Source organism: Dermacentor andersoni, chromosome 5 (genome assembly GCF_023375885.2).
Source record: "Dermacentor andersoni chromosome 5, qqDerAnde1_hic_scaffold, whole genome shotgun sequence".
Classification (NCBI taxonomy): domain Eukaryota; kingdom Metazoa; phylum Arthropoda; class Arachnida; order Ixodida; family Ixodidae; genus Dermacentor; species Dermacentor andersoni.
In genome coordinates, this window is record NC_092818.1 from 110,649,512 (window position 1) to 110,670,247 (window position 20,736).

General features: G+C 42.4%; 1 protein-coding gene across 1 annotated transcript; it reads right to left on the reverse strand.

Annotated features, from left to right (window-relative positions):
- Nucleotides 1-1,453: 1,453 nt before the first annotated feature.
- Nucleotides 1,454-20,085, reverse strand: LOC126531050 (interleukin enhancer-binding factor 2 homolog). Its single transcript, XM_050178430.2, has 12 exons — nucleotides 19,981-20,085; nucleotides 19,159-19,267; nucleotides 18,385-18,441; nucleotides 18,173-18,301; nucleotides 15,569-15,671; nucleotides 14,435-14,500; nucleotides 12,650-12,769; nucleotides 11,581-11,747; nucleotides 9,544-9,605; nucleotides 7,271-7,388; nucleotides 3,065-3,152; nucleotides 1,454-1,753 (listed from the first exon to the last, which is right to left on the reverse strand). The coding sequence occupies exons 2-12, from the start codon at nucleotides 19,255-19,257 to the stop codon at nucleotides 1,614-1,616; spliced, it is 1,149 nt and encodes a 382-aa protein (XP_050034387.1). The 5' UTR covers nucleotides 19,258-19,267; nucleotides 19,981-20,085; the 3' UTR covers nucleotides 1,454-1,613.
- Between the last annotated feature and the right edge of the window lie 651 nt (nucleotides 20,086-20,736).

Here is a 20,736-nt window from a genome sequence, read left to right on the forward strand (position 1 = left end):
ACAACAGACACTTAAAGAGATCTGCCGAGCAAGAGACTAACGCAAGGCAAGAGGAAGATGGGCATATGGGCTTGGCACACATTAGTTTCCATCTTGGCCTCTGGCTGCACTGCTCTTGTAAATATATCATAGCCTCTTTTGTCTGTGTCTCGCCACACATAACAGCACTGATGCCAAACCAGCAAAGCCAGCCTGAGAAATAAACTTGTTCAGTTTCTTATTGTTATTATTATTATTATGGGGTTTTACATGCCAAAACCACTTTCTGATTATGAGGCACGCCGTAGTCGAGGACTCCGGAAATTTCGACCACCTGGGGTTCTTTAACGTGCACTTAAATCTAAGCACACCGGTGTTTTCGCATTTCGCCCCCATCGAAACGGTCTCACATCATATTCGATTCAATTATGATACTAAACAGTCTCAACACATGCATCATCATGGCCAAGGACACTGTCTACTGCCAACAAAAGCAATACTGATGGTGCAGTTTTCATTGCCTTACAATCCCTGGGAGCTGCCATGGGAATAAGGGTTAGTTCATTGACTTATCCGACGTTCGTGCTAGCAGCTTTGAGGCTTCTTGCGGCTTCATTTGCCACACTTCTGTCTTTATAAAAATATTTTGGTGCAATCCTAATTTTCTAAAGGCATAGGGCCATTAAGACTCTGCACGCATGCACGATGAGAACAGAGTTTGCAAAGTCACAAAGCTGTTTGAAGTCGTAAGGCTGAAGCTTAGGCCAATACATGTACAGTCAGACCCCGTCACGAAATGGGATTACAGCAATAACAGATATAACTAAGTGAAATTCCACTTGAAATCCTCATAGAGATTCATAGTGCAGTATCTGCAATAACAAATATAATGAATTAATGAATATGGTGGTGGAGTAATCCGTACTCCCCCATCAACTTCATGGTATTGACCATCATTCCCATGATGGCTGAACCACCGTGTTTGCAGCTCCCATAGACATTAGTGCCAAAGTTTCATCTAGCAATTTGTTTTTTAAGAAACTCTATGCAAGAAACAATAGAGCGTGAAGATATCAATAATGCAGTGAATAAAGTTCGGGTTGTCATTGCTCCTGAAATTTTTAAATGCAAAAGGCAGATGCCAGACTGTCAGAAGCTTGCAATACAATTTCAGAAGATACAAAGGTGGCTAGAATTATTTTATCCTCCATGCTAAACAGGGTAAATGTTCTGAGAATACAGCCAAAAAAGAAAAAGAAAAGCTCAAATGACAATACACTTATAGACTAGGTGATGCTACCTGCAATATCGGCAACTACCTATCACTCACACACACACACACCCACCCACCCACCCACACCCACACACACACACACACACACACACACGAGATAAAGCAAACCGTGGCAGCCCAAAAAGTTTTTTTTTTTTGCAGAGTCATTTCACTTTCTTTCAAAAAAGCAATAACACTGAATAGATTTTATAGCATACTTTATTTCTCTGTTCATGGGCCCAACGGTTGACGAAACAGAGAGGGTCATGCCACTTGTGTGGTTTGATGATGATGGAAGCGTTCTTAAACACAAAACCAATGGGAGAAGATGTCAATGTCCAAGTGCTTTCTTTTCTCAGGATTACTGCTCTTGTGTTTCCATCTTGTCCTCCTCCTCCTGATCCATTTCCTCATCCTCTTTCTTCTCTGTGAACTTCTCATACACAGTGTTCAGTGGCGTAATCACAACTCCCTCCAACACTGTCGTCTCTGTGTCAACCTCTGTATAGACAGGTGAAGAAAGCAAGAAAGCACAGCTCATAAGTATGACAATTACATCATACACTACTCTCATATACACAGTATTCTCTCCAACCGTGCTGATATTTGTTTTTATTTAACAAAAAGGAAATGGGACATTTTACTAATTTGTGCATTACTGATTTCAAGATTCTGGCCAATACTACAAATACAGTCTTTGGTATTTTGCAATATGATAGGGGCAGCAAAATGGGAGGAATGCTACTTGCCACAAGGAATAGCACCCTAAATAGCACCCTATCCTCTATAAAGCGCGACAGAAATACTGATGTAGAGGACCAAATGCACATTTCACGTGACTGGAAAAGTTATCTGTACTCCTTGTTTGCGAGAAGCCTTGAAGTAAACATACAAGGTAAAAGAATGCACCAGCCCGAAATTACTGTTCAGCAGATATGTTGCTACCATGCCCATTTGCTGCCAGTCCCATTTATGGTAGCCATTATATAGACCAATCTACACAAGCCAAAAAACTCAAACAGAAAGGAGACTGGGATTGTACATAAATTTTGCCTTTAGGTGCACCCTCATGGCAATGCACTTTTAATTGTAAAGCCGTTAGAAGGAATAAGACTTATATTAAGAATAAGCCAGGTTCAACAAGAAATAAGTGCTATGTTCAACACAGAATTGTTGTGATGATTGACATGCAAAAGAAAATTGTTTGGGGAATTTTGGTTTGAGCCAGTAAAACAATACTGTTGCAAGTGGCTATTTGTGCAAGTTGCATGCAATCTTCTCTCTCTTTCTCTTTCTCCCCCTCTTTTCTTTTCTAGGGTTGCAATAGGTGAAACAGGTAGTGTGGCTTATATATAGAGGACGGTTGTGCCCAATAATATCGGTCCCTGTGCAGAGGTCCCCAGAATTATAAGTTTACCCTAGAACCCTCTGCTTCAGCTTCCCCCATAGCTGAGATGTCTCATGTTATTAAAGAGAATAAAATCAATTCATGCAGCCAATCACCTTATGACTGCACGGAAAACTGAATACACATGTCAGTAGGCATTTACTTGAATAACGGACAAGATGCGCGAATTCATTGCTGCAGTACCTGCATCAAACAGGGCTGCATGCATTTATTTTATGCCTCTTACTATTTTTTTTTTTGTAAATATGACTTGTGGCAAACCTACTGAATTAAAAATAAAGAGGAAGAAGAAAGAGTAGGCCTTTGTCCCATTAGTACACTATGTGATGAGACTGGGCCATGGAGGCTCACACTCTTGACAACGAAAAATATCACAAACAAACAAGTAATGTCAAAAGACATACTTTTTGGTCCGCCAATTCCCAGGATGCTTTTGTACCCTCCATGGGAAAGGATGCGCAGCAGGTTCTGGGCAGTCAGGCAGACTAAATCCTAAAGCAGGGAAAAGTAAATCATTGTTTGCCTGCCATTAAAGAAGGATTAATGAACCCTACACATTCCATAGGCAAATACAAAGTTACATGCAACGATGAGCTATGGCACTCCACACTTGCACTAAGTTGTCAGTGCCACTTCTATCAATCAGGGAATCAACTATCAAGCTACACACATGCTCTCAGAAAAATGCACATGTACATATGACAGTTGGCAGAACACTAAGAGACAAACTATGCTGTAAATCTATTTCTAAATTTTTTGGACATCTCTGTTCAGAAAAAAAAAATAATAAGTTCCTTGCGAGGCACATCTTGCACAGTCAATTGAGGCAGCGGACATGCTCAAAGCTAAATTTACGTCATGTTAGCGAAACAGGAGTGCATTAAATTTTGCACACAGACTGCCCAAGCAACGTGTGGAAGTGGCCTCACGCGTTGCATTTAGCTATGGAAGATGCGCAGCCAGGAAGAACCACCCTTCCTAACTATACCAATCAATGGGCTACCAGAAATCTGAACTGGGGTTCGCATCCAATTGTGCCTCATAGACGAGTGCATAGTGTCACTCTGTTTCACAAAGTGCAAGTGAAATAAAGCTAGCCTCAAGCATACAGAAAATGCTATTTGAAAATGTATGAAAAGCGATCAAACTTTCCATATCAAAATATTTCTGCATGTTAGCAGAAATCAAAAGCTCTGAAATGAATATTCACAGCATGTTATGACGTATGTACTACATTTACTACTTATCAGCACACAAAGATGACATTCATGAACTCTCAGATGTTATAGAGGTTACTATTAGGCCAGAATGTGGTACTGAATGTATACAACTTGACAAAGTTCTGTCCCATAGCATTTTCACGCTGTTAGCTGGCACACCCCCAATTAGACAAACTTGTGAACAACTTTGTACCACAAAATATTCTTCATTGCTAACACCTGATGAACTAGCTACTTAGCTGTCTATTGTGCTGCACTATCCCTGACGACTCAAGACACCATCAGACAAGAGCAGCTCCCCATATTCCCTCTCGGAGCTGAATCTGCACTTTCGAGATATGCCTTTCGTCCACGTAAAGAACCTGGGAGGCAGCCCTACCAACGCCAATTACGCCTTTGTTGCGCCAAAGTTGAGCCTACCGGGGTGGTGTTCTCAAGCGATTCTTTTTTTGGGAACACCCACTTTCTTCAAGAGATTTTACCCGACTAGCACCAGATATGTCGGCATCTATGAGTGACAGTGTTCCTGGCACTGTCATGGTCGCCAATAGCTGCTGACACGTGTAGTATTATTCACAGAAATCTCGCAAAAGTGGAAGTATCCATGGAAGTGCTCGCCCGAGAACACCATGCATGTGCGCTTTCTTTTGTTGTACCCATTGATGCACCAGCGAGCCAGCACTGGAGATGTACAATGGAGTGTTCAATGTACCTGCCAAATACAATGAACAGTATCTAATGCTGTGCAAGCTCATTCTTAGCTCGCCCAAAAGTAGACCTTTAAAACACACACACGCACGCACACGCACGCACACACCACTTATATGGCACATGGAAATAACTGCATCCAACAGCACTCAAATCTTTGTAAAAACAGTCTCCATTTGAAGATGCACAAATGATTCATGTCATATCTCTGGCCAGCGGCTCTGTTCCACACCTCTCCAGCGACGCTTATAATCTACAGCTTCTGCTGCATTATAAACGACAGCCATCGAGTGCAGTTAGTCGCAATCCGAGTTCTGCTTCACTGGCACCATGTGCACTATTCGCTAACTACTAAAAAAGCCAACATACAAAGTGGTTACCCGAAAATGGGAGGACAATGCCGAGCATGGGCAACCATGAAAGAGAGAAAAGGGAACTCAAATACCCTGGGGTGGAGCTCCCCGAGGAGATAACGAAACTTCAATTGGAGAACTCAGGGTTCGTACAGGCCTCACAGACAAAAATTAAATAACAACTAAGTACTAAGGGGAGTAAAACATTTAGAATTATCACACGACCCGTAGAAAATAAATTTCACAGAAGAAAAAATAATTTGGCTGAATTTGAGAGTCTGCTACCAAAGATACGGTTTCATGCCGTGTCAATATGTTTACAAAGATGGTAGGAAATGAACCCTAAAAAATGTTTGTGTTCACTTCATTGGCAGCTGATAACGTCGCCTGCAGTGGGATGGCACTATCAGCAGTCTGGGCTCACGGAGCCTTTGCACCTGCTGCCGACTGTCTCCAAGATAACACACAGATTGTGCAGGAAAAATAAAAATAAGATAATAATAATAATGAAACGAGCCACTGCACCAGTGTTTGTGCTGTGCACTCGATGTGGCGAAATTTAGCCGCATCGCTGCCCTCATGTGCCTTTCTTCTGTCTGCCTTCCACTTCTCTGAAACAATGAATCCAACAGTGCCAACAGGGAAGGAGTGGAACGGAGACAGGGGAGAGGCTCCAGAGAGTGTGACTGTGACGAAGGCGTGCTGTACGGGGTGCACGGATCAAAGGCAAGTGTGACAAAGGAATGTGTATGCCACGCAGGTAGGTGCGACTGACCGCATTTTTTTCTTATTTTTTTCTGTATCACTGTTTCTAAACTAGCAAGTTTGCTGGGTCCACGCTGATCCGCCATAGAAAGTGGATCACAATATCAATCTTATACCCCTGCCACACTGGACATTCTAATGTCATTAGATTCGAATGACATTTGATGCAACGAATGCCATTCGACCCATGGTGGTGCTACACAGGAAAAATTAATGTCATTCGGTCATGACATCAATGGCGATCATCGCAAAAAAAGTTGGTGAGAAAAGTAGAACAAGCATTGTGCAGAATGTCTGAAAAGTCAATCTATTTACTTTAACATAAATATGGGGCGTCACTCCGCTGAAATAACACATACAAAACTTCTAATTCCAGCATCTCTGGCCACTATAAGCCAAAACAAGGCTTAGCCAGCTTAGTAGCCATAGCCGATAAATTGCAGATGAACAGTATGACTGACATTGCAGTGTTGAACGATGATGCTCAGTTGCAGTAGGTGAAGCGGTTAGTTGATGTGTGCTTTCCATTGAGAGCAACACATACTAATCAGCAAGAGACTCGATCATCAAATAGATGCAGATGCCATTCGAGATGCCAAGAAACACATGCACAGAGGCGCCCGATTGTTTACAGTATGAATTACTAGTAAAGCGACGGCCGCCACACGCCACTGAGGTGGAGAGCTTCTCTCTGGTTAAAATGAGATTACTTAAACCAAGCAAAAGTAACTGCCTTTTTCACAAGCGCTCTTGAAATTATGAACACTCAATGTCATATTTTGCCTCGACTCTGGGGTGGAGAGTATACATTCGCTTCAAATGCAAAGCTGAATGGGTTTCCCGAACTCATTCGATTGCAGAAGTCATTCGATTCTAATGCCATTAAATGTTGCTGTGTAGCAGCCGAATAATGTCATTTAATGCTAATGCCACTCGATTCGAATGACATTAAAACGTCCAGCATGACAGGGGTATTAGACTATATTACTCAAGAAATTTAAGGGTTATCAAGGAAAAAAAGGAAAAAAGAATTACAATATTTTCAAGGATTTCAAGGGGCTGCACGCACACTAAGAACTTGCTCGCACACTGCGAAGTAGAGCTTCACGGCTGCCATGAAGCCACACTTAAGGCAAAATTTGCATATAACCCTCATCCCAACTTTACATTTAAAAATTTGTAACTTTTGGAGCAGGTTATACGCACAAAAATACAGTGACTGCAACATTTTTTTTACATTGCAAAAAGAAGGGGCTGGTATGTGCAATAGGCAGATGTCCATGAGAGAAAAAATATATATATATATATACAGGCCTTCAATGCATAGATAAGCTTTAATCAATGGCCAAGCAGCAATTAGGAGTTTTAATTAGGTACTGTACATAATCCTGCCCAACTGCTTTCATTAGTGCGAGCCTCCGCTTCTCTGCACGAGCCTTTTGGTGGCAAAGCGAAAACAAGTTTCGGCAAGCTCCTACAACTTCACAGTGCTACATGGGTATTGCAATTAAAAGAGTTATCAGCGATCAGTTGCACCATCATTAAAACATGTATGCCTGATTACCTGCTGCTCGAGGCTCATGACAGTGTGTGCCCGGAAAGTACCTCCTCCTTCACAAGGGTCTGGAATGCCAGCAGAACCGGGCAGGAACAAGCCCGCAGCCAGCAGCTGCAAGACTCGCCTATGCAGGCGAAATATGGCACAGCAAACAAACCAAATCAATGCACACTTTTCACTAAGGCTCTACTGGGCCACCTCAGCAAAGCAGGTAAATGCTTTCTCTCACGGGTGTGAAAAGCACTTTAAAAAAAAAAAAAAAAAATCGCAAACATGGCAAGCTTTCTTTAAAGGCGGCAGAGAGGGAAAAGAAAAGCCTGCACTAAAAGCTTATGGCTAGAGAATTACAATTTGAAGTGACAATGTGCATGAGAGCATAGATGTAAAGGGGACGAGCAGTCTTACAAGAAATCTTTATTGGAATGACAAAATATATAATTCACATATGTTACCGTATAATTGAAGAAGGAAAAGTGAAAACATGTGGAAACCACACCATATATCCCAGCCGGCGATATAATAGTTGCCAATGTTTCAAATTTCGACAAAAAGATCTGTAAATCTCTACATGTTTACCAGTAACTGCTGCATAAGCCAGCCATCCCTATACTCATATAAAAGAAAGATTGAATATAAACAACACTTGATATAATGAACAAGGATATAATGAATTAATGGACATCACAAAAGCTAAAGTATTTCCTCATCGATGGCCACATGTAACGAATATATATGCTTATAATGAGCATGAGAAATAATGAGGGTATTTTCATGACAGATGCGACTGTTATACAGTATAACCTTAATTCAAGTTTCATGAGACTGGAAAAAAAAAAAAAGAAAGAAAGAAAAAAAAAAGAAGGAAGAGAGAGAGAGAGAGAGAGAGAGAGAGAGAGAGAGAGAGAGAGAGAGAGAGAGAGAGAAATCTAACAGAATGTTGAATTATCGAGGGTTTCAAGAAAACAATAACAAAATGCCTAGTATGTTATCACAACAAACTTTTATTTATTGAAAGAATCAGCAAACGCTGATTCCATTTTGGTATTTCATGCAGAAGCTGCGATTGTTGTCATCTCATGACTGATTAGCGCTTGCAGTGGCAAGAGCCCCGTAACTTTTTGTCGAAATTTTGCAGCAAGCGCCGGCAGCATCCTTGTAACCAAGCGAATGAACACAGCGAAGGATGAAAGAGCGAATGGTGAGCCTGGATGAAAGACGGCGATAGCAAAGAGAGCGTGACAAGGAAAGTGGAGGAGGAGGGTATGGCACAATCGTGAGAACAAAATTGTAGCGCCGCACAAGACATGGCTTTGTGGCGACGATAGCTACAAGATGGTGCCAGAGAGTAGCATGCGTAGTCTGTTCACCAATGACACCACCAATACCGTATATGGAAACAAAGCGCTGCATGAGCAGAGGTCTGTCTGTCTGCGGAGGCTGCTGTAAACCGTGCTCATGCGTCACTCACGTGCTGCCTCTCGCGATCTCCCGATTAGCGAGGCACTTGTGCCACACTTCGCTCCGTTTGCAATGTGCTGCACAAGACAGATTGTTGCAACCAGCCAATATATTGCGAAATGAAAACACGTATAAAGCTGCGGTCAAATTTCGCATTAGGGAGTATTGCAATTGCTGGTTAATTTTTTTTTCACCAGTGCGCTGGTCTCTAACATGTCCATCACGATGCAGCTGGCACTCTCAATCCTCGAGAGCTTCCATAGTGCTTGTGATATTGGGCACAGCCATTACACAGAGTCAAAACGAACGCGATCATGGATGGCAACCGCACAGTTGAAGTGGCCTTGGTGGTGCCATGTGTCTTGTGGTGGCACATGGCCGACGCATGTATCAAGTAAAAACAAAACTACTGTTTGCCACAACCACTGCAGACGAAACTGCAGTCACTAACTAGGCGATCATAGACAGCGACCATGCAGTTCTGAAGGCACACAGCTGATGCACTGTTACACGCTGTGATAGACGCTATAAGTCACAAATAGGCACAAGGTGTTCCAGCGTTCAGGTACGATTTCCGCGGATGACTATGGCAAAGCGGACTCCGCTGCATTGCTTCAGTTGCCCCTTTTATGTCGCACATTTGCAGCACTCCATGCTCGCTGAGCTACGAGAGTTGTCCAATTTAACCAGTGCGCGACCAAATATGTCCAAATTAGAGTGATTCCGCATACACCTGCGTAGGCACCATATTTGACTAAAAATAAAGAAACAAAAACGAAAAATAACAAGTTAGAGGGAAGAATGAACAAGAATGCATTTACCTGAAAGCAATATTAATTGGCAGAGGCTGTCGGCTTGGGTGAACCATGATGGCGTAATGGGCCTGAAAATTAAGCAAGATCTTTAGATGTTTGACTGATGTGCTCAACTACATCAGCCATACAGGCAGAGCTCTATTTCGAAAGCAGCTGTTCAAGAAAAAGGCTCCTGCATGCGTCAAAATGTTTGAGTGTCGTGAAATGTACAAGGTGTCAGTTTCACAAAGAAAGGAAACAAAAGCAGTGTCCTCACTGAGAAGCAAAGACCTTGCTGGCAGCAGAATAACTGGTCCCAGCAATTCTGTAGCTGGTTCTGCCCTGTACACATTACAGTACAGAATTCTGTACTGTGTCATTGGAGTGGAAGTTACAGCTGGTGTCAATCAATCAGGAGCACAATCCCCGCCCTGCACATCTCTCCACATCAGGGTGTCACGTGCTCAGTTTCGAGCACAGCCTCAAGTGCCTGAGCATGGCCTCATAGCGTCCACTCCAGTGCTTCACTATGTTGACAGAGAGACTAAATAAGCACACACTGAGCCCAAATACGTACACAACTGGAGAGTGCAACCAGTTATGCACAACAGCCAAAATGAGCTAGCAAATTTTCGAACAAGTTTTTTCATGAGAACAAGTCAAAGCAATTATGTGTACTCTTGCATGGCTGTCTAGTGCTGCATGTTACACAGAAAATAGAAGGATTGATGCAAACAAAGTCATCAAGCAATGTGCATTTCCTTTTTCTTTTTTTTTCATGTAACACGCAATCCCACACAACTATGAATGTGCACCAACTGGCCCTGTTTCTCGCATTGCTGCATTACCGTATTTACTTGCATAATGATCGCACCCCTCAATTTTGTAATCAAAATTCCATTTTTTTCTTTCTTTCCCATGTGATGATCACACCCAGAACTTGCCGCAGCGATATGTTGTGTGCCAAGTCTAGCTAATGATGATGCCGCTTGCCATTCGTTGAATGCTACGCGAACGACTCTTCAAAACATACCAAACGGTCTGCACACACCAAACATTCTTAAGCAGATGCCCCATTTCATTCCTTTCGTCACTTTCCGCACTTGCACGGGGGAAAAAAAAAGAAAGAAGAAGAAAGCTACAAGCAAACTTGCCTTGGCTTTATTATTTGTAGGCTCAATAATGGTTGTGGTCAGTAACATGAACAAAAAAGGCGCCTTTCGATTTCTCTCATCTGCACTTGTGGGCACACAACAAATCGCGAGCGGTAACGATAGTAGCCATGTTTACACTGATACGTTAGAAGTGAACCCTAATCATACGCCGACGCTTCTAACACAGCTAACATATCCACCCACCCTTAGCGGATATGTGCCGTATTAGGATAGTAGTGAAGACAGATGCCGCAGTTTCCATAGCATGCCCGCCATGTGTTTCTGTCACTGGCAGCTAAGCGCGTCCATCTCTGTTTCTGTCCCCTCAAAGTGGACATGGCTAAGTTATTGCAGCAAAACTGCAGATATTAACGATATTATTCATTACTGATATGGGAGGAGCGGTTTCAATGCACATAATGTACTCACGAGAAGAAAAAAAGATACGAGTTCGGCTTGCTCCGCCAGCTGCCATTTTTGTTTTGGTGTCCCACATACAGCGGTAGCAGCCCGTTTGTTGGCCTGTTGTCATCCCGCAGCAAATGAGGGACCAAAAAAAATTAGTTTTTCTTTTCGCGGAAAATTTAACCAGCATCATCGCACCCCTGAATTTGCATCAACCTTTTTGACAAAAAAGTGCTATCATTATGCAAGTAAATTAGGTATGTGTGCGCTCACTAACTGCTCTGACGCAATGACAGAGGCTGCGTGTGGCCAATGATTGCCAACAATCTGGCACAGCAACAAACAAGGGACACCGAAAGAAGCAATGAAACATGCGCAGTGTCATTTCTTTACATTTCCCATGCATGTCATACTGCTAGATCGTCAGTGATAGAAAATCAGCTCGCCCACCATTCCTTCCTTCTAAGGCCAATGATCACTTTCAAGACAGGTGCATGAGCCCTACCAGGAGATCAATAATCCACGGTGTGAGCGGCTGGAAGCCCTCAAAACGGTTCCGCAGGTCCCGCAAGATGCGGATCAGCACCTTGATGCTCGAGTGGTGGGCATTCTCTTCAAACCAGCGCGAGTGCCGGATCGCAGTCAGGTGGTTCTGCTGAAGCTTCTGCTTCACTGGACGGGCAAGGAACCACAACAAGCACATTGTTACAAGATAGAAACAAAGCAACAGGCAACACAGGACATACACAAATGTACGATTCACTCAACTTTCCCAAATTTTACTCGGATTACATACGCAAAGCAAGTTTGAATTGTCATATTTTCAAATTCATTCTTTCTTGGCCTACATTAGTTTTCCTTCTCGCGCATCTCACTGAGTGTCGTGGTGTTGTGGAAGATGTAAACATACAATGTTAACCAAATTCAGTGAATGCGGTTCCAAATTACACTGTTGCTCTCAACTTGGGGAAGTATCACCCAAGGAGTTCAGAGAGCAATTTCAGCATGGCAGTTACATGCATCAATTGCCCCCAGTCTATTAGGTTCCTATTAAAAACTGCTGTTAATCACGGGTACTCTCTGAAGTCTCTCATACCATTTCTTTTTTTCTCCGGTATTCAGTACTATTACATAATCAAACCTTCATGCACGAAAAATGTTTTATAAAGAGATATCTATAATGTATGACTGCTTTTGAGACTTGTAAACCAGCTTGAATAAAAGGCACATTCCCTTAACTGAACCGAAGTTCAACAGCACATGCGATGTTGTTCCATTCATTCAGCTCCCAGCATTCAGTTAGGCACAATCTAAGTGGAAGAATGCTTTAAACAATACAAAGCATAAGTGCTACTAACAGCATCATTCCAATACCCCTAACTACAAATTGAAATTTGATACACTAATAAATATTAAATGCTAGAAATTAAACAAGAGCACCATAAACTGTCAGTTTCTTGAGCAACAATATTTGTTGCAATCACCACAACACATCAAAAATATGATCGAAGAACTAGGTAGTTTCGAAATACTACATCTAAAAGAAAACGAAAATTCACAGAAAATATTCTCACAATGCAGTTCAGGGTCCAACTTGTTCAGGTTTTGAAGAATGGTGCTAATTAAAACTTTTGCTGTGGCACCATCGGGAAGCTTGAGATCGAAGCCAGCTTCTGTCATTTGATGTGTTAATTCTGAAGAAGGAAAGAACACAAAAAAGCTGCTGTACAACATGGAAAGGTTACATTGGGCACAAGGATTTCATGAGCGAGGGAACACTTCCTGAACTTATTTTAGACTATATGGGTGGGGCTACAGTAACTGCAGGAAAAAGACAGGCAAAATGGAAACATGCATATTGCAAACGAAATGTACAATTCAGCATAATGTGTGCAGATTACATACAAGCTCACATTAAGGGGGCATGAAAACTATTCCAACATCAATATAACGAATTATTGGATACAACGGAGCAAACAACAAATTTGGTTGGCCCCGCATTATTTCAATCGGCTACTTACGGCTATAATGAAACAAAGTAATCTGACCAAATACACATTCTACACAGGCCGTGCTCCAGCATGCAGCATGCTGCAATTACATGTTTTCTCAAACGAGGGAGCGTTCACGTGTCGTGCTGTGTGGCATTCTTCGCACGCAATTCACCGACACGAGTTTGGCTGGCTCCAACATGACTGGCATGCTGCCAACCCGGCCGTTATCACTGGGATCGGCAGCACGGCACACCAAGTGGCCAATCTTGGCAATAATGGCGCTGCAGCGGCTTGCCAGTCATGTCGAACAGCATGCTTGGCACGGTCCCAGGAAGATGCCGTCATTTGTCTACACCGGAGGATCCAGCAACGAGAAATGCTGCGAAAATTATTTTATCTCCGAAAGTGAACAATTGAATAATGCCCTCAATGGGTGTCTGAGCAAGATCTCAGATTTCATAATTCACTTATTGAGAAAAATAAATACTGTGTTTTTATTGTTACTTTGCTTAGAAAATTTTTCCATTCAAACCAAAACCATTATGAACTGTTACGAACTTTTTTTTTTTCTCATTCTGCAGCAGAACCGGACAAAACTTTTTGAAGTGGACGAAACTAAAACCAGAACGAAAAACACTTTATTGCAACACCCTAGCTGCACTAGTACTCAAGTGGAACCTGAACTGTGTCAAGCCCTCTATCGACGATCAAGAACTCGAGAGGATAGCACAAGTTATTACCTGCAGATCTGAGTGCATTTCATTTCCTCGCAGACATTGCGGGCCTAAATTATTATTTGGTTTTGAAAACATATATGCACTTGAAAGAGAAGAAATGGAAAGCAAGCAAAGGGCTGGCCAATGCCACTGAGACAGGTACAATGCCCCCTCCTCTTCCGGGAGGAGGGGGATAGCAACATTGAAATTGAAGATAGGAAGACGAGAAGGAAAGCGGAAAGAAAGAACAATGACAAAGGATGGAGTATGACAGCAGGAACAGAAGGAAAATATATTACTGCAGGGTTACACTAATTCAATAACAAAAACTCAGAAAAGAAAAAATGTATGAGGTGATGACAAAGCACAAAGACTAAAGTAAAATGACTAAGAACGCAGTACAGCAGCAGAAACTAAATCACCGCAGGTCACACTAATTCAAGAACCCCTGAGAAAAAGAAAATTGTGAGGTCTCATCACTCACTGCCACATAAGTGTGGAAAAAATAAAAAAATAAATGAATAATAATAATTTAAAAAAGACGCACTGCAAGTGGGAAGTCAAGAGAGGCTTTTAGATAAGAGAGGGCATGATGAGCTTGATTGTGTCGAGGCCTAAGCATTAAAGATGACTGGAAACAACTTCTTACTTAAGCTGGGATCCGTAGCTTTCACGTCTTCCTGGACTTTGTTTGCCAAAGCTTGGACTGCTTCACCTGCAAAATCCACAAGCACACAAGCAAGAAATTAAAGATGCCAAATGTTGGATGCACACTTGGGTTTAGGAAAAGTGGCTGTTGCTACATTGAAAGTACAGACATCCAAGTACAGTGGCCTGTCACAGCTGTGCAGGGCTGACACTGCCACACTACCAGTGGTTTTTGACGCCACATGATCACCACACCAAATTTTGCTTGACATAACTTATGGCCTGCTTCCTGCCTGAAGCTGTGGATTATTTGGAGTGTTGTAACACATATATATTACAAGACAATGCGCTTTAATATTTATGGCCCGAATCAGAAACTCGGGCTTTGTACCACAATCACAGAAGTAAACCGACAGAGATAAAATTTTTTTACATAATATGTTTCAGTTGCTCGAAGCACGAGTGCTACGAAAACACAACGGCAACTCACCTTGTAAGCAAAAACCCTTAAAAAATTATTTTTTAAACAATTATAATAAAAAAAATGAGTGAATTATCGTGTAAAAGCAGCACATGGGCTATGAGAGATGCCCTAGCGGATTCATTTCAACCACCCACAGTTACTTAGTCTGCCCCCAAAGCACAGCACACAATAGTTTTATTAATCTGCCCCGATCAGAATGCGGCTGCCACTTCCAGGAATTGGATCTGCAGGTTTAAAAAAAGGCAGACACATTAGATAGGACAGTGAAACGGACACACAAAAGTCTGTTTCACCGTCTCATCCAAGATGCATGTTTTTGCTTAGCCCAGCAACATGTTCTATTAAGAAATTGGATCCATGACCATGTGCTCAGCAGCAGAACGCCATAGCCGCTGTAGCACCACGATGGGCCTCCTTTCTGCCTTAGGATAAAAACTCCCTTCCTGCCACTCAGTTTCTCAGCAAGTGTGGATACGACAAGTGGCCAGTTAGATATCCTAGAGCTGGCCAGAGTCGTGTGCTTTGTCGATGGCTCCGTTCTTTATAACAAAAAACTGTACTTGTGCCCAAATGATGCACAACCTAGTAAAAATGCCTGCTCAGCAAACAGTCGGTACGTAACAGGTAGGAGCCAGTGCTGACGAAAAGTACCTGTTGGAAGTGTCTTCAGAATGACGACGATGTCTGCGACGTTGTTGCCTATCATCATGGTGCCCTTCTTGAAGGAGCCCACTTGGCGGACTTCTTCGATTTGCTGGAAAATATACAAATGGCTGTGGAAGTCATTTCACGAATGACAAGCAACAGTGCTTCCAAAAAACGTCTGAGCCTGTAATTTATTTGTTTGCAATACTGTTATTCTTCCCTGCAGGAGTCACACAAGTGGACACAGTATAAATTACATAAACATACAATGACAGTTAAGAAAAAGAAACGGAGAGTTAATGACGTGACATGCAGATACCACAGACTAGGTAACGTGTGATAACTACCAGCATTACCATTCTATGAATACAGATATTACCTGCAGCTGACCGTGGATGGGCACATACGCAGTTCAGGAGAAGCAGTAATGCTAACAGTATACTGAAATATACTCTAATTATACCAATTATGTTGCTGCATTTTCTTTTAGCTCGTTCCAGGATGTAGCAATTCTGAGTTACTACATTTGTATCAGTCTTAAAGCTTTCAGCTTACATGGCTAAAATATATCAAATGCTTCTTTTTTAGACTTTACAGAATTCTTAAATACTGTATTTACTTGCATAATGATCGAAATTTTTTTGTCAGAAAGATTCGACGCAAAATCAGGGTGCGATCATTACGCGGGTTAAATTTCCCGTGAAAAGAAACAAAAAATTTTTGTCGTCCCGCATTTGCTGCGGGACACTAAAACAAAAATGGCGGCCGGCGGAGCAAGCTGAACGCGCCAAACACAATATTTTTTTCTTCTCGTGAGTACATTACGTGCATTGAAACAGTTTCTCCCGTATCAGTAATGAATAATATCGTTAATATCGGCAAGTTTGCGGCAATAACATAGCCATGTCCACTTTCAGGGGACAGAAACAGATAGGCGCGCTTAGCTGCCAGTGACATAGAAACACAGGGCTGGCATGCTGCGGAAACTGCGGCATCTGTCTTCACTACTATCCTAATACAGCACGTTTCCGCTAAGGGTAGGTGACTATCTTAGCTGTGTTACAAGCGTCGGCGTATGAATAGGGTACACCTTTAACATGTCACTGTAAATGTGGCTACTATCGTTGCCGCTCGCGATTTGTTGCGAGCCCACGAGTGCAGATGAGAAGAATCGAAAGGCACCTTTTTTGTTGTTGTTGACCATAACCATTATAAAGTCTACACATAATAAAGGCAAGTTTGGTTGCACCTTTTTTTTAGTCATGGAAGTGCGGAAAGTGATGAAAGTAATGAAATCAGGCATCTACTTAAGAATGTTTGGTGTGTGCAGACTGCTTGGTTTGTCTTGAGTCATTCGCGTAGCATTCGACAGATGGTAAGCGCGGTCAATATTAGCTAGACTTGGCACACGACATATTGCTGTGGCAAGTTCGGGGTGCAATCACTACACGGGAAATAAAAAAAAAATTGAATTTTGACGACAAAATTCAGGGGTGCGATCATTACGCTAGTACGATCATTATGAGAGTAAATGCGGTATTGTCTGCAGTAGAAATAGCACAACTGTAATTCTTGAACTTGATTGCTTGAAGATGTGAGCATTGCTTTCACAATGTACAACTGATTAATAACAAGATTTCTACTAACGAGGTTTCTTTAAACGAATTGCTTTACGGCACTTATAGCATTTTATTAATTGTAGCCAGTGAGTTTGTGTGAAATCTGTTTGGAATGAATACGGAGGATGACACTGGTCTCAAGATATGAGTTGTCAAACTTGCAGTGAAGTACACAGCTGTTCCACTTAAAAAAAGATGTTTTATGCATTAAGGCACCAAAACAACTGGCATGCCAGTGTATTTTGTCACATACTTCGGGAATGAACGAGATGGAGGACAACCGAGGTGAATATCTTGAAAGCGGTAAAAACTTGCACGAACGCTAAGAACAAACAGGACGTAGAAAAGAAAAATACAGACCACATGCAGAACTATTCTTTTTTCTATGTTCCGCGTGTTTTTAGCGCTCTTATAATGATGCATTGCCAACTAGCCCACCTATCCAACCTCTTGAGAGTGGTGTCACCTTGAGCATTAATTCCAATTTCGATCTCTCTGATTAATCCGGCTCAAAAACTAGAGTAGTGCCATTTGCCACAGGCAAATTTTAAAATTCTTTACAGCAAAATAAGTGTTTATTAATTCACTCTGAAGACCCAAATGGGCAATACAAAGCAGAGAGGGGCTACAAGACAAAGCAAATAAGCTGTTGGTTGGATAAACATAGATTTAAAGGATGGCACGACAACAAATTCAAAATAAATAGAATCCCTAGTAGGAACAACACGATGAGAAACGTGGCTTTTTGGATACAGTACTGCAGTTCAGCAAAACTAAGCAAGTATAAAATAGAAAAGTCATACTTCAATGCCCTTCCACAAAATGAAGCAAATTAACAGACCAGCGATTTTTCTCAAGCACACTAGACTTTAAGGAAAAGGACCTACTGCGCTGCTAGCACCCACAAGAAGCTACACAATAGTTGGAAGTTGAATGCCATTTTGACTGGTCACACTTATGTCCTGTTTGCAAGATGACGATCGAAACTTACACACGCATCAAGAGTTTTTGGAGAAACTATCAGCGTGTCCAGCACAGACTGAATCTTGTTCATGAGATTCAGAATTGAGGTTTGCTCTGCAGATGTTGGAGTCAGGTCCTGGTTTTTCTTCAGAAGGGCCTGCAAGAGAAATGCATGTAAAGGCTCAGTTATGGTGCATAAATATGATGAGAATGTGACCCATAAGGAGGAAGGTGCTCTACCTGAGTTAGGGCATTATCATCAGCTGCAGGTTTTACCCTCTGAAACTGCTGCTCACACTGCAAGTGAGGAAAGTAGATCAGAGAACGTGTTTTTAAAAGAATGGCACATACACAGTGACATTAAAAGGACACATAACACAAACAACATGCCAGGCTAGGCCCTTTTGGTGTCTTCTGGATGTAAAAAGAATATGATATCAACAGTTGCAGATAAAAACCTAAATTTTCCTCTTTCAGCTGCAGTCTACTGGAAAGTTCTGAGGTTGTTCCAAGGGCAAGATTGAGATACCAACTACCTTCCTAATTACTGCCCTGGAATATAAGTTCTAATTACACTGAGGAAGCCACTAAGCATTTTTAGGCTACTGAGGAAGAAATACAAGGTTTTGTTGTTTGCATGCACAGTTCCACTGCTGCAAAAATGAAGGAAGGGTTGCGCGTGCACTGCTTCTTCACGCATGTGTCCCCAAAGATGTAATGTCAAGGCCACCCGCAAGTAGCAAAGGGCATAAACATCTTTTGCATCACATAGTCTTGTCGACTGAAACCCAAGGTGTGCAGTAAACTAGTAACTATTTGTCTTATTGGGCAGCAGTCTTCAATACGGTGGCAACCGTGGATGAAGGCAAGAACTGTCCACACTTGTGGCACTAATATCACAGAAAGCTTCAGCCTTTGATGCTCTTTTTAATGTGGCTATAGTATTTGACTGAGCACTTAGAACTGAAGGCAACAAGGAAGCGCTGCGGTGACTTTTCCAAGTCAGCTGCTTACCACGTAGAAGTCAAAGGGCAGGTGTGGAACAAACACCTTTGGCTTAAACATCCCTCCTGGGCGACCAGCTCGCCCCCTTCCTCTCATTCCGCCTCTCATTTTGATGAACCTGGGACATGAAAGCACAAATACGACACTCAACAACTTTAACTAGTATTCCAGAACAGACCATAGCTCAGATTAGCCATGACGACGTGCCGACGCCTTTCTTACGACGTCTGCCGGGTGCAACACACCACGCCTACTTTTGTCCAAAATATAGTAACAAAGTTACTAAAAATATTGGAGTAAAACTTCGCTTAGACTGTGATCAGGCGTTCCGTTAAAAGTTTGGCTTGCTCTGCACATATACAACGGCTTTGAGATACAATGATCGGACCCGGTAAGCCACAATGGACATCTAGCGAAAGTGCGCGATAGTCCGACGACTTCTGCGCGTGCATGTTTCTAATCTCGCTATGCCCGGAACGATAAAACCACGCACGAAAGCTTCCGCACACGCAAGTCCTCAATCTATGCGCGTGCATTTAGCATTCTAAGAGGGTAAATTCTTTCAAAGGAACGCCGAGCTACGCAACTTCAGCGCTTCAACATAAAATATATAATCTCCGCTACTCGCACAAGCGCTTATGAGCGAATGAGAAATCACGCAGCACTTTTTCGAACGGCCACCGCCATCGCCGGCCGGCGAGCCATTTAGGCATAGGCGCGAACGCCGCCTCCGATTGAGAAAATGATCATAAACAGCTTTTTAGCTAACTGCACTAACCACGACTGTAGCTATAGTTAATCTAAACCAACATTAGCATAATGTGTACTAACCTTGTTGTAACGGAGCAGCCGACGACTACAAAAGACTGACGCCGACACGCACAAAATCTCAATGAAAATGTCTTCTAAGGATCGGCTTCTGGATTGCTTGCGTTAAAGAATGCAAAAAACAACTGTGTAATAATAAAACTGAAAGTCTTTATTTAATAATAAACCTAAATTAAGCTTGCGTGTTAAAAAAATTAGTGATCGCATGGAAACATTAAATTAGTTTGAGCATTTGCAGCGCTGGTTGTTGCGGCGTGTGTCACATTTAGGACCACAGATGGCATCACACGGCTGCGTTCGTCGTCTGCACAACGGCGTTGGTGTTAGATATCGAAATGTTAGTATCGCAGTTACGTTTTATCTTTGCGCATTCTGGTGGACTTGGACGGAAGTGAAGCGAGACCTATAATGCGAACTCAACAGTGAGAAAAGCGCGGGATGAATGAGCGCGCTTGCGTATAGTTAAGCAGCTGGACATGCATCCTGTTTTGCAGTTTCTGTGTTTGCATCCCCCCCCCCCCCCACTTCCACTCCTCTTGGTACAACACATTAACAATTCCCAAATTAAATTAGATGTAATGAGTGTTGGTAAATCAAGGAAGTTAGATGAACGCATATATAGGGAATTCGTGACGGAAGGACCTATTGCGTGTCTTCAGCGTGCGTGATCTTTCTGCCAACCAACAATGCGTTAAACGGGACCGCACGCTGTGCAGGCGATGCGTGTTCCGCATCCGTAAGCTTCGACCCGATTTCTTG